This window comes from Staurois parvus, unplaced genomic scaffold (genome assembly GCF_062004578.1).
Source record: "Staurois parvus isolate SC_StPar_1 unplaced genomic scaffold, SC_StPar_1.0 ptg000818l, whole genome shotgun sequence".
Lineage (NCBI taxonomy): Eukaryota > Metazoa > Chordata > Amphibia > Anura > Ranidae > Staurois > Staurois parvus.
The window spans coordinates 6,374,824-6,389,792 of NW_028318614.1; the positions used below are offsets into that span (position 1 = coordinate 6,374,824).

Below are 14,969 nucleotides of genomic sequence, written 5' to 3' on the forward strand. Positions count from 1 at the left end.
ATCCCCAAAAATACTTGCAGCTGTAATTGTAACAGGTGGTTCTACAAAGTATTGACTCAGAGGGGCTGAATACAAATGCACGTCACACTTTTCAGATATTGTTTTGTTAAAAATGTTGAAAACCATTAATCATTTTCCTTCCACTTCACAATTACAGTTGAAACTCAAAAAATTAGAATATCGTGCAAAAGTTCAGTAAACTGGTAAAACATATTTGGTCAGTGCAAATCGTGTGTTTTTACACATTACGTCCATTAACATTCCAAACCCAAATAAATACAGGTGAAACTCGAAAAATTAGAATACCGTGCAAAAGTTAATTTATTTCAGTAATGCAACTTAAAAGGTGAAACTAATATATGAGATAGACTCATTACATGCAAAGCAAGATAGTTCAAGCCGTGATTTGTCATAATTGTGATGATTATGGCTTACAGCTCATGAAAACCCCAAATCCACAATCTCAGAAAATTAGAATATTGTGAAAAGGTGCAATATTCTCGGCTCAAAGTGTCCCACTCTAATCAGCTAATTAAGCCATAACACCTGCAAAGGGTTCCTGAGCCTTTAAATGGTCTCTCAGTCTGGTTCAGTAGGAATCACAATAATGGGAAAGACTGCTGATCTGACAGTTGTGCAGAAAACCATCATTGACACCCTCCATAAGGAGGGAAAGCCTCAAAAGGTAACTGCAAAAGAAGTTGGATGTTCCCAAAGTGCTGTATCAAAGCAAATTAATAGAAAGTTATGTGGAAGGGAAAAGTGTGGAAGAAAAAGGTGCACAAGCAGCAGGGATGACCGCAGCCTGGAGAGGATTGCCAGGAAAAGGCCATTCAAAAGTGTTCGGGACTTTCACAAGGAGTGGACTGAGGCTGGAGTCAGAGCATCAGGAGCCACCACACACAGACGGATCCTGGACATGGGCTTCAAATGTCGTATTCCTCTTGTCAAGCCGCTCCTGAACAACAAATGTCAGAAGCGTCTTACCTGGGCTAAAGAAAAACAGACCTGGTCTGTTGCTCAGTGGGCCAAAGTCCTCTTTTCTGATGAGAGAAACTTTTGCATCTCATTTGGAAACCAAGGACCCCGAGTATGGAGGAAGAATGGAGAGGCACACACTGCAAGATGCTTGAAGTCCAGTGTGAAGTTTCCACAGTCTGTGTTGATTTGGGGAGCCATGTCATCTGCTGGTGTTGGTCCACTGTGCTTCATTAAGTCCAGGGTCAACGCAGCCGACTACCAGGAGATTTTGGAGCACTTCATGCTTCCTTCCGCAGAGGAGCTTTATGGGGATGCTGACTTCATTTTCCAGCAGGACATGGCACCTGCCCACACTACCAAAAGCACCAAAACCTGGTTCAATGACCTTGGGATTACTGTGCTTGATTGGCCAGCAAACTTGCCTGAGAATCTATGGGGCATTGCCAAGAGAAAGATGAGAGACATGAGACCGAACAATGCAGAAGAGCTGAAGGCCGCTATTGAAGCATCCTGGTCTTCCATAACACCTCAGCAGTGCCACAGGCTGATAGCTTCCATGCCCCGCCGCACTGAGGCAGTAAGTGCTGCAAAAGGGGCCCAAACCAAGTACTGAGTACATATGCATGCTTATACCTTTCAGAGGTCTGATATTGTTCTATGTACAATCCTTGTTTTATTGATTGCATGTAATCTAGTTTTCTGAGATTGTGGATTTGGGATTTTCATGAGCTGTAAGCCATAATCATCACAATTATGACAAATCACGGCTTGAACTATCTTGCTTTGCATGTAATGAGTCTATCTCATACAGGGGCGGACTGACAACTCATGGGGCCCTCGGGCAATAGGGGATCAAGGGGCCCCTGTGTCCTTGCCCAAACTCAAAAAAGCCTATGAAAAAGGTACCAGGGGCATCTCATGGGGCCCCCTACTGACCCCGGGCCCTCAGGCAGTGCCCGAGTTTCCAAATGGTCAGTCCGCCCCTGATCTCATATATTAGTTTCACCTTTTAAGTTGCATTACTGAAATAAATGAACTTTTGCACAATATTCTAATATTTTGAGTTTCTCCTGTATGTGCCACTTTGTGTTGGTTTATCACATAAAATCCCAATAAAATACATTTATGTTTTTGGTTGAAAATGACAAAATGTGGAAAATTTCAAGGGCTATGAATACTTTTTCAAGGCACTGTAAATGTATGAACGAGCTTCTTTTTTCAAGTGTCCCCTATAGTCATGTTCTGTCTGTGCCCCCTGCTGCCAGAACCTATGGAGTCCTGTGTACGTCTCTGCAATGTGTGTGCTCCTGCTCTGAACTACAACTCTACAAACAGCCAGAGCAAGAGGGACACAAAGCAAAAGCCACAGCTCTCCTCCTCCTCCACAGCGGTGATGGACAGTGGTTCTGTGTGTGGCACTCTGAACAGCTGCACACAGAGTTGTAGTATAGAGTGGGAGTACGCACATTGTGGAGGCTCACACAGGATTTCATAGTTCCTGGCAGTACAGGGGGCACAAAGAGAACAGGATTAGGGTTTAGAGAGCAACACGGCCAATTGATAACAAAAAACTCTGAGGATAAAAAAAAAATCAAATGCATGTGAGTTATGTTATTTTCATCTGATTTAAGGAAAACATTTACTACAATTTCAGTTAAAGATTTGGTCCTAATGAAAAGATTTCACATATTCGTATTAAAAGACAAGTCTACCCCAATATATTTCAGGTTTAGGCAGATGACAGCTGGTTGAATTATCCACTAGCTACCTGTCCAAGGAATTTAAGTAGGGAGATCAGTTGGGATTTTCATTTTTACTACAGTAGTATCAGAAAAGCAAAAGAAAGTCTGAGACCACTCCAGCTGACAAAGGATAAGAATGCACAGAATCATACTCTCTCGGGGTTACCACTGGAGTCACCAGGAGAAGAAGCTAAGTGATACAACCAGCACCTAGCTATCCATAACCAAAATGGTAATTTTGAGTGGACAGATCCTTTAATTTTTGTAGTTGTGACATGAATAACTAAGTAGCTATGGCCAACTAGCATTATTAAAAAAAAAAAAAAAAAAAAAAGGCAAGAAGGCTGTACGCATAGCAAGAAAAGTTAAACTTTGCAAGTGAATTTTCCCCAGAGCTTAGTAAATGAGGTGAAATTTTACATTGCAATTAAAATAATAAAATATTTTTTCTTTTTTCCTGGCTGATGGAAGTCAGCAGAGCTTCACCTCATTCACTAAGCTCTGGGGAAAATACCCATTCCAAGTTTAACTTCCCTTCCAAAGTGAACAGCATATTTACTTTTAGTAAATCAGCCCCAAAGATTAGTCATGGCTGCTTCTTTTTCTAATGATGGTTTTCCTATAATCCTGCTTTTGTATTTCATCTGTGTAGTTGCATATGTAAATTAAGAGGGGCTGGGACTACACTGGAGATTTCACTGGCTGTTGGCAGTATACCAAAATGAATCAAATGCTCATTTGCTGAATAGTGAAGTCAATGTAATGGTAATAAGGAAACTATCAACAAGCAGTTACATCTCTCTGTAGCAGGCAGGTTTATTCATTATTCTAACTATAGAGGTGGAGCTGGGAACTCTGGCGTAGAGGCCTTATGACCAGGATCTGAGGTATAAATCAAGAGTCATAGGGCAATTCAATTTACTGGTTGCCAAATAACCATTTTGGGTGGCATTTTGAACAGAAGAGTTATATACTATTACTAAATAACCCAAATTAAAGAGGAGCTCCAGTCTCCCCCCAAAAAATTAAAAGCAGCTACATATACTGTAGCTGCTGACTTTTAATACAAGGACACTTACCTATCCAGAGATCCAGTGCTGTCCAACCCGAGCCGATTTTTCAATCAACTTCGGCTCCAGGCACATGGCACTACTTGCTACCTGCATGGAGTTTGCATGTTCTCCCTGTGCTTGTGTAGGGTTCCTCCCATACTCCAAAGATATCCCAGTAGGTTAATTGGCTCCTGTTCGTTTTTTTTTTTTTGTTTTTTTTGTAAATTCTTTATTTTAGTAACATGACACGGCAACAGTACAAAAATCAACGATAAACAAGAAAGTTTGCATTTCCAGAGACCCATACATGTGATCAACATGTGACACGAGAAAGAGACAATGGCATTCAACATGTCATATCTTCCCTGAGTAGTTGGGCTCGCAGGTCCAACTCCGTAAGCATAGAAGACACCCATCTGCTTAGTTCAGATGTCTCAAGATAGAGGGAGTTTCTGTGCCCCACGCTGCACCATTTAATTTTTCTTTTTTCCATCAATAAAAACAGCAGACAGGTAGAGAAATAGAGAAGGGGGAGAAGATGTAAAAACAAGGGGGGGGGGGGAGGGAATCAGAAGAGGGGGAACCTATTCAACGCCATTTTCCCACAGGCCGTCACAGCTGTATGAGATCATAGAACAGGACAGTCTAGCGGATTACACCAGCAGAGCGGCGTATTCTTCTGACTAGATAAATTCATGTCAATAGTGCCATTTCTTAAGGCTTGGCTCCTGTTCACATTGGCCCCAGCATGTGTTTGCATGCATAGGAGATAAGGACCTTAGATTGTAACCTCCTTGTGGGCAGGGACTGATGGCAGTCTCCTTCCAATACGTAAAGAGCTGCCTAAACTGCCTGCATATAAATACCTATAATAAATAAGCACCTTGTTGTTTTCCTTAAAGTAATGTGCTACTATGTATTTCTGCAGCTAAAATCTTTTTTTTTTTGTTCAAAGGAAGAGGACTCGCTTCAGATCGAAGAGAAGATTAAGTGGGGGGACAGTTTTGTCATTGTGTACTCGGTGACAGACCGTTGCAGCTTTGATGAAGTCATGAGATTATGTTTCCTCATCAACCACATTCACTCAGCCAATAAAAAAGGAGCACCAGAGCACCCACCTATTGTAATAGTAGGTAACAAGAAAGATCTCCAGTTTGATCGCATGGTGTCTACGGACGAAGCTGAAAAACTCTCCAAGGCATTGAAGCACCCTTACTTTGAAATTTCCACCAGAGACAGCTATGAAGAAACCACCAAGGTCTTCAATACACTCTATTGTGAGATGCAGAGGCAAGGCTGTCTCTCCCCGGCAACCTTCAAGAAGAGAAATGCATCAAAGTTAATGGAGAAGATTCCAAAAATTTATGCCAATTCTACTCTAATTGCAAATGGCAGGAGTTTGAGTTTTAATTCTTTTCGAGATTTTATTCCAGAGTGAAAAAAGAGAACACTTGCCAGTTCTATGTTCCTTCTTCAGTATACCAGTCCTTAGTGATGAAAGATGTCCTCACTAGTATGGTGTATAGGTTAGAAAAGAATTTGGTTAAAACCTTCAGTTGACGTTGAGTTTGCCATAGGTCCTACTAAAACTATCTTGCCGAATCATTTGGCAAATAGTTTTAAACCTTGGGATGACTGAACATCAAAAATGAACTGCTGAGAACAAGGTGGCCAATGAAAACAGTTTTTGATTGGTTTATGAGTTGCTGCACATCCTTGCTCAATAAACCAAGTTATAGAATGATTTTAGATGCCAATCATATCCCCTTCCTGCACATCTAATCCATCTGAAACCACTTTTTATTGTCCACCATTAAGACTCATTCGCACATAATGCAATGACTAGAGTTTTTCTGCACTGGATAAACACTAGTCTCTGCTAGGGGGCATAGAAATTACTTGTTTTCTATGTGCTCTATTTAAACTGCAACGCAGGCCGGAAGAGGTTTGCAGTGAGCCGCAGTAAAATGAAAACGTAGCATTTTACCGAAGTACAACGGTTGGCAACACGTCTCCACTCAGCAATGTAACACACTGCACTGCTTTGCAGAGCGCAAAAAATTAAAAAAAAATACAAAAAGGTAAACAGTGTGATGCACTGAAACACTTATCACACTGCTACCTCACCAGGTCTTTACATAGCCGAAAACAGAAAGCTTTCCTTTTTGTAAATATCAGTCTTTTCTTGCACTGATTTTATTCCTACAGTGTTAAAGGATACGTTAACCTTTTTTAAAAAAAAAATAATAAATGCATTTTTTTGCAGATAAAAAAAAAAAGTGGATTTACAATCAGCAGATCACGGGTGCAATGCAGGTCTCCTGCATATTGTCAGTGTAAGTTGTCTGCCCGTACCTCATACAGGCAGGCAGTTACACAATGACAGGAGGAATCAATGAACTACTAGAGCATTCAACAGCCTCTGGTAATTTATCGAGAACTACAAGTCATCAGCTGCAAAGTCTATCAGTAGTTGTAGTTCATTCATTGACAGAACACCTTGAATGAATGACATGGCTGTAAGGGCAGAGCCCTGCATGGCCACACTCTTCAAATAGTGACAAGGGGGTGCAGGGAGAAGGTACTGTCACAGGGAGGGGGCAAGAGCAGGAACATATTAAATGTTCCACCCTAAGGGCTGGTTCACACCATAGAAACGCAGTTTGGGTGCATTACATAGTTATATAGTTAGTCTGGCTGAAAAAAGACAAAAATCCATCCAGTTCAACCATTAAAAAAAAAGTTATAATCCTATACCCACAGTTGATCCAGAGGAAGACAAAAAACCCATTCCGGATGCATTTCTGTATGCGTGTTTTTGATGTGTTCCGGTGCTTTTTTGACTTTTTTTTATGCATTCCAGTTCATTTTTTTCCCTTTCTTTTTCCTCAATCTTAAATAAGGACATGTGCGTTCCAGTGCTTTTAGGTGCGTTTTACTGCGTTCCAGTACAGTTCAGGCACAGCATGTTATACTTTTTTGCTGGAACTGACTGCACTGGTGTGAACTATGCCATTTGAAACCATGTAACCTACTGTCAATTCATTTTTGAAGCAGAAAAAGAACGCACTGGACTGCATGTAGTATGAACTGGCCCTAAAATCAGGTGGAACTTGTAGCATGTTCCAAAGTTGAACTTATCCTTTAACTATATGGCGTTTACTGCTGTTGTCATACCTGGAATATACATTAATGGTGGATAATAGAAACTGTGAAATATCCAGTGGATTTAGAGGTGCAGGGATTATAATGTGCATCATATTCTATACAGATGAACAATCTACAGTCCCACAAAGTGATATATTATTTGGACTGTTAAAGACCTTCCTTTATAAATATAAGTTAAAGAATGACCACAAAATGTTCACCTACTGTAAATGTTCACAGATTTAGGCTTGTCAAAATTTTAGGCAGTTTTATTAAATTGATCTGTTTGTGTGATAAATGTTCTTGATAATCAGCATTTGGCGTGTAGAGGATAACTGGTGGGAAACATTCTGATTCAGTAACTGTATGTGGTTTATATGTGCAATAATAGTCTTCAAAGTATTCCTTTTTTTTCATTTCGTGTTCCCTTATTTATATTTTTCTCCACATTTACATGTGTCACATACCAGTAAGTGACAGTGACAAGGGTTGGGACAAACTGTAACACTGCTAGGGCATTCATTTGGCTAAAAACTGAAGTTTAGCCCAAAAAAAGTTCCCTACGGCTTTGGTCACATCACTTACCTGTAGTGAAGTATGGCCCATGGGGGTTTATTTACTAAAGCTGGAGAGTCCAAAATCAGACTCCCTTCTGCATAGAAACCAATCAGCTTCTAACCTCAGCTTGTTCAATGAAGCTTTGGCAATGAAACCTGGAAGCTGATTGGTTTCTATGCAGAAGGGAGTCTGATTTTGGACTCTCCAGCTATAGTAAATAAACCCCATGTTGTCCAAGCAGCTGGATCCTGGAGAAACCTTCACTGCAGGGGTGCCCAGTCCAGTTCCTGGCTCTGAACTAGAACTTTTGTCAATGGAGGAAGTAGGAGGGGGTGTGTCCTCGTCTGACCATCTCTACTGCTGTTCTACCTTAAAAACCCAAAGATGTTAACCATTCCAGTGCTGGAAGGCAGGAAGCGGACAGGCATCCTAGCAGTGAAGATTTCCCCAGGATCCAGCTGCCTGCACAACATGAGACATCCTTCATTATAGGTAAGTGATGTAACCAGGGGCAGACTGACAACTCATGGGGCCCCTGGGCAATAGGGGATCATGGGGCCCCTGTGTCCTTGCCCAAACTCAAAAAAGCCTATGAAAAAGGTACCAGGGGCATCTCATGGGGCCCCCTACTTACCCCAGGCCCTCAGGCAGTGCCCGAGTTTCCAAACTGTCAGTCCGCCCCTGGATGTAACTAAATTCTGCACCCTGAGTTGTGGCTGCAGCATCTGTACAGCTCCACTCTGCTGTATTGGGACAGTTCAGGTGGGTGGTAAAACTAAGGCTCACCCACCTTTGTTTTAACACATCCCCCCTTCCCCAACCGCATTTCTGAAAGAGCATTTATTCTCATCACAAAATCCTGTGAACAACATACTTCCTGTTCCTGGGAGGCTATGCTCACTCCTCCACTGTAGCCATAGTTGCTATTGAGGTTGTATTTAAACATGTCGGTCTCTTTTTTTTATCTCCATTACATGAGGGATAGGGAGATTAGTAGTTTACAACTTCAACTTGGGCCCAACAGGGACCAGCAAAATCAGATGTTTTCTGAACTTTCAGAGAATATTAGCCTGGAAAAAGAAAACTAATGCAGTCACCACATCTCAGTACTGGTAAGCAGAAATTTAGGAATTTTTTTTCTGGATTTAGTTATCCTTTCTAGAAAATGCTGCTGCAACTGCTCAAGCAATAATAGTTGGTTGCAACCCTTGTCACTGTAAACCTCGCTGCTCTGCTTTGGTATTCACGTAAATGCATATTATACTGAATATTATTGTATATATCAACTACAACATTTTGGGGTTTTTTTTTGCGAGAACTGTCCTTTAATTATGAAGTTGGAATGTATACACAGGGAAAGTTTGATATACAAGAAGATTTATACAGTGACGTGCATACTCTTGTGATCCCACCATCCCTGCAATACTGCATACTCTTCTGATCCCACCACCCATGCTATACTGCATACTCTTCTGATCCCACCATCCCTGCAATACTGCATACTCTTCTGATCCCACCATCCCTGCAATACTGCATACTCTTCTGATCCCACCATCCCTGCAGCACTGCATACTCTTGTGATCCCACCATCCCTGCAGCACTGCATACTCTTCTGATCCCACCACCCCTGCTATACTGCATACTCTTCTGATCCCACCATCCCTACAATACTGCATACTCTTTTGATCCCACCATCCCTGCTATACTGCATACTCTTCTGAAACCACCATCCCTGTAATAATGCATACTCCTCTGATCCCACCATCCCTGCTATACTGCATACTCTTGTGATCCCACCACCCCTGCAACACTGTATACTCTTCTGATCCCACCACCCCTGCTATACTGTATACTTTTGTGATCCCACCATCCCTGCAATACTGTATACGCTTCTGATCCCACCACCCCTGCAACACTGTATACTCTTCTGATCCCACCACCCCTGCTATACTGCATACTCTTCTGATCCCACCACCCCTGCAATACTCTTCTGATCCCACCACCCAGCAATACTGCATACTCTTCTGATCCCACCATCCCTGCAGTACTGCATACTCCTCTGATCTCACCATTGCTGCTATACTGCATACTCTTGTGATCCCACCACCCCTGCAACACTGTATACTCTGCTGATCCCACCATCGCTGCAACACTGTATACTCTTCTGATCCCACCACCCTGCTATACTGCATACTCTTCTGATCCCACCATCCCTGCAATACTGTATACGCTTCTGATCCCACCACCCCTGCAATACTGTATACTCTTCTGATCCCACCACCCCTGCAACACATTATACTCTTCTGATCCCACCACCCCTGCAACACTGTATACTCTTCTTATCCCACCACCCCTGCTATACTGCATACTCTTGTGATCCCACCACCCCTGCAATACTGCATACTCTTCTGATCCCACCACCACTGCTATACTGCATGCTCTTCTGATCCCACCACCCCTGCAATACTGCATACTCTTCTGATCCCACCATCCCTGCAATACTGCATACTCTTCTGATTCCACCACCCCTACAATACTGCATACTCTTCTGATCCCACCACCCCTGCTATACTGCATACTCTTTTGATCCCACCATCCCTGCAGCACTGTATACTCTTGTGAACCCACCATCCCTGCAATACTGTATACTCTTCTGATCCCACCATCCCTGCTATACTGCATACTCTTCTGATCCCACCATCCCTGCTATGCTGCATACTCTTCTGATCCCACCACCCCTGCTATACTGCACACCTAAAAGATGTTTCCAGCTGTACTTATATCGTGCACTTCTACATGCACTGTGCTACTCTAGCATCTCCTGTGTTTGGATATCTCTGCTCTATCATCGTACAGTGCCGGCTTTCCTCCTAAATGACTATTTTTAAATGTACATCAAGAACTTTTATTAAAATATTCTTCTATGTCTATTTTGGTGTTTTTAAAATGTTTAAAGTGTCCAGTTAGTTTTTTTTTTTTCCATACTGGATGGTGACATTTCATATGTAGTTGGGTGGATTTTGCAGGATCATCAGCAAAGTTATTTTGTTAAAGCGTAGGTAATACCTAACAATGAACTTCTTTCATTTGCTCGTGTTTTGCTATATCTGTTGAGTTCAAATAAAAAAATCTCTTGATCCTGCCGAAAATCCAATGAGCTAAAAAACCTCTTTGCTGCGCAGTTAGCAGTGTTCACAGATTTCACTGTAGACTACAGAACCCTTCTCACTATATTTCGGAGATGAAGAGAAGGGAGAGTTCTTTAGTTTTAACATATTTCTGTCCTAACGTGACAATACAGTTTCTCCATTGATAGGGTACAGTGAGTGAGTGTTGTCACCCTTTGGCAAAAAGTGTGTAACTGGCAGGATCATCAGGTTTAAATAAAGGAAAAACACCTGAAAATGAAAACGAATGCACGCACTGCATCTATGGAGTGATAAATTGCAATATATTACATTTTCTGTTCTTGGGTTTGGATACATTTTAAAGGGGAACTTCAGTCCCCTTACTGCTGACTTCCTTTACTGGCGCCACCATCTTTGATGGTCTGGCGCATGCACAGATGTGCTGAAGCACTCTGACAGTCTTTCGAGACCTGGCAGAGCCTTGTAGCACATCTTGACCATCAAAAGACATAGCAATGTTAGGAAGGTACAGGAAATTAGGTTCAGTATGAACGCAGTCTTGTACCTTCCTAATCTTGTTGTGTTTGTGCTTGTGCAGATAGGCTGAAAGGTCTCTACCCAGTATTAAAGGTCAGGCAGGGTCCTTTAGCACATCTGCGCATGTATGGATGGGGCGAAACATAATTCTCGCATAGGGAAGAAAGGCAAAAGTGCTGTCCTGCAGAAAAAAAAGTGAGAATAAATTTAAACATAAAAAGATCTGTGGGCAAATGTAGACTTTTTTTTTTTCAGAAAGTTGTCATTTTGACAAGTTATTTCTCAAACACATCCTATGCATACTTATAATTACATCCCAAAAAGCACATTCTGCTACGCCTCCTGAGGATGGGGATACCATGCATTTGAGACTTGCACATCCTAGCCACATAGAGAGGCCCAAAATCCAAGGAGCACCTTTAAGCTTTCTATGGGCATAAACTAGGCATCTAATTTACTGACTGCCTATCATGTTTTTAGAGGCCCTGGAGCACTAGGACAGTGGAAACACCCACAAAATGACCACATTTTGGAAATCAAACATTGCACAGTATTTTCTAAAAGACATAATGGATATTTGGGAAATGCAATTTTTTTGTCACAAGTTTTTGGAAAATGTGGAAAGAAAATGAAAATGTACTTTTTACATATGCTCAGTTGCTCTCTATTTTAAAATGTAGAGTCCAATCTGCTGACAACCTAAAGATTTACTGCTGCTCAGGGGCTCTGGGCTTCAGCAAAGTAGCAACATTCAGCAAGAAGATTGTAAATTACCTTATCCCACTCCGGCTGGCCCCGGATTCCTCTTCCTCCTGTGCTCCAGGCGGTCTGGAAGTCCAGGTAGCAGCAACAACAAAAAATGTTGGAGACGACGTAATGTTTTGGTACCTAATGCTGCTCATAAACAAAATCATACCACTGATCATAACCATTTCGACAAAAGAAACTCGCCTATCAGAAATAAAACAATTGTTTTAAACCCATTACACATATATACAAATTGGATGCATTTTGAACTGCTTCCAATTCGCATGACAAACGAACAAAAATCCTTTTCTATGAAGTTCACATACTGTATGTGCAGGTCTGCTGCACTGCAACTTAAAAAAGAGTCTGGCATGATTTTCAGCTCGGTTCAGGTGTGATATCCAATGTAATACACTTCAACAATTCTCACTGGAATCGCACTTGAACCGCTAAACAAAATTGCACCGGGCTCTTTTACAAATCACACAGTAAACCAGCCCCGCACATATGTGACCCCAGATTTAATCAACAGTATTAGTTCTGGCTGAAAATTCTACCAAGCCAAACCAAATCTCCTTGTTAAAGCTGAAATTTATTTGGCCTTCCTCCCTCCCCCATCATCCACTTGCTAATAAAAAATTTAAAGTGATTCTAAAGGCTTATTCATATTAAAGAAACTAACTTGGTGTCACTGACATCCCAGTGACCAGAATACAGTGATCAGTGCTAATATAAAGCACTGACACTGTACTAATGGCACTGGGCAGGAAGGGGTTAACTGTGTGCTGTTTATGGTGGTTAGGGGAGAGATTGGGGATAAGGGTCAGGTGAGTTAGGGTAGTGGAGGGGGTAAGGTGAGGTGGTTGGGGGGGAGGTGGAGATAAGTGTCATGTTTGGTGGTAAGGGTAGGAGTTTTGGATAGGGGTCAGGCATGGTGGTTAAGGGAGGAAATGGGGATAAGGGTCAGGTTTGGGTAGGCGTTGGGGTCAGGTGAGGTGGTTGGGTGGGAGGTGAAGATAAGGATCAGGTTTGGTGGTAAGGTTAGGAGTTTTGGATAGGGGTCAGGCATGGTGGTTAGGGGAGGGATTGGGATAAGTGCCAGGTGTGGGTATGGGTTGGGGAGGGGGTCAGGTGAGGTGGTTTGGGGGGGAGGTGGAGATAAGGGTCAAGTGCGGTGGTAAGGGTAGGAGTTGTGGATAGGGGTCAGGCATGGTGGTTACAGGAGGGATTGGGGATAAGGGTCAGGTTTGGGTAGGGGAGGGGGGCAGGTGAGGTGGTGGGGGGTGGAAATAAGGGTCAGGTGCAGTGGTAAGGATAGGAGTTGTGGTCAGGCATGGTGGTTACAGGAGGGATTGGGGATAAGGGTCAGGTGCGGTTAGGGTAGGGGTTGTGGAGGGGGTCAGGTGAGGTGGGTGGGAGGTAGAGATAAGTGTCAGGTTTGGTGGTAAGGTTTGGAGATGTGGCTAGGGGTCAAGCATGGTGGTTAGGGAAGGGATTGAGGATAAGGATCAGGTGTGGTTAGGGTAGGGACTGCGGAGGGGGTCAGGTGAGGTGGTTGGGGAGGGATTGGGGATAAGAGTCAGATGTGGTGGTAAGGGTAGGAGTTGTGGATAGGGATCAGGCATGGTGGTTAGGGGAAGGATTGAGATAAGTGCCAGGTGCGGGTAGGGTAGGGGTTGGGGAGGGGGTCAGGTGAGGTGGTGGGGGGGAGGTGGAAATAAGGGTCAGGTGCGGTGGTATGGGTAGGAGTTGTGGATAGGGGTCAGGTATGGTGGTTACAGGAGGGATTGGGGATAAGGTTCAGGTGCAGTTAGGGTAGGGTTGTGGAGGGGGTCAGGTGAGGTGGTTGGGTGGGAGGTGGAGATAAGTGTCAGGTTTGGTGGTAAGGTTTGGAGATGTGGATAGGGGTCAAGCATGGTGGTTAGGGGAGGGATTGAGGATAAGGGTCAGGTGTGGTTAGGGTAGGGACTGTGGAGGGGATCAGGTGAGGTGGTTGGGGAGGATTGGGGATAAGGGTCAGGTTTGGTGGTAAGGGTAGGAGTTGTGGATAAGGGTCAGGCATGGTGGTTAGGGGAGGGATTGGAGATAAGTGTCAGGTGCGGGTAGGGTAGGGGTTGGGGAGGGGGTCAGGTGAGGTGGTGGGGAGGGGGTCAGGTGAGGTGGTGGGGGGGGAGGGTGCAGATAAGGGTCAGGTGCGGTGGTAAGGGTAGGAGTTGTGGATAGGGGTCAGACATGGTGGTTACAGGAGGCTTTGGGGATAAGGGTCAGGTGCGGTTAGGGTAGGGGTTGTGGAGGGGTCAGGTGAAGTGGTTGGGGGGAGGTGTAGATAAGTGTCATGTTTGGTGGTAAGGGTAGGAGTTTTGGATAGGGGTCAGGCATGGTGGTTAGGGGAGAGATTGGGGATAAGGGTCAGGTGCGGTTAGGGTAGCGGTTGTGGAGGGGGTCAGGTGAGGTAGTTAGGGGGGAGGTGGAGATAAGTGTCATGTTTGGTGGTATGGGTAGGAGTTGTGGATAGGGGTCAGGCATGGTGGTTAGGGGAGGGATTGGGGATAAGGGTTAGGTGTGGTTAGGGTAGGGAATGCGGAGGGGGTCAGGTGAAGGGGTGGGGGAGGGATTGGGGATAAGGGTCAGGTGCAGTGGTAAGGGTAGGAGTTGTGGATAGGGGTCAGGCATGGTGGTTAGGGGAGGGGGTCAGGTGAGGTGGTTGGGTGGGAGGTGGAGATAAGGGTCAGGTTTGGTGGTAAGGTTAGGAGTTGTGGATAGGGGTCAGGCATGGTGGTTAGGGGAGGGATTGGGGATAAGGGTCAGGTGCGGTTAGGGTAGGGGTTGGGGAGGAGGTTAGGTGAGGTGGTTAGGGTAAGGGTTGGGGAGGGGGTCAGGTGAAGTGGTTAGGGTAAGGGTTGGGGAGGGGGTCAGGTGAGATGGTTGGGGGCAGAGGTGGAGATAAGGGTCAGGTCTGGTGGTAAGGGTAGGAGTTGTGAATGGGGGTCAGGCATGGTGGTTAGGGGAGGGAGTGGGGATAAGTGTAAGGTGCGATGATTAGGGTGGGGGTTGAGTATGGGCTCACATAGTTGAGC

The 14,969-nt window shown here is 44.0% G+C and overlaps 1 protein-coding gene across 6 annotated transcripts in view; it reads left to right on the plus strand.

Moving 5' to 3' along the window:
• Window positions 1-10,410, plus strand: part of LOC149444017 (ras-related and estrogen-regulated growth inhibitor-like) — a 193,134-nt gene extending 182,724 nt beyond the window's left edge. For all 6 annotated transcript variants that reach the window (XM_089654979.1, XM_089654982.1, XM_089654977.1 and 3 more), the window contains one exon: window positions 4,731-10,410. In XM_089654979.1, the coding sequence (XP_089511105.1) occupies window positions 4,731-5,213 (483 nt within the window). In that variant the 3' untranslated portion in view covers window positions 5,214-10,410. The remainder of the gene's footprint in view (window positions 1-4,730) is intronic.
• The last annotated feature ends 4,559 nt before the right edge of the window (window positions 10,411-14,969 follow it).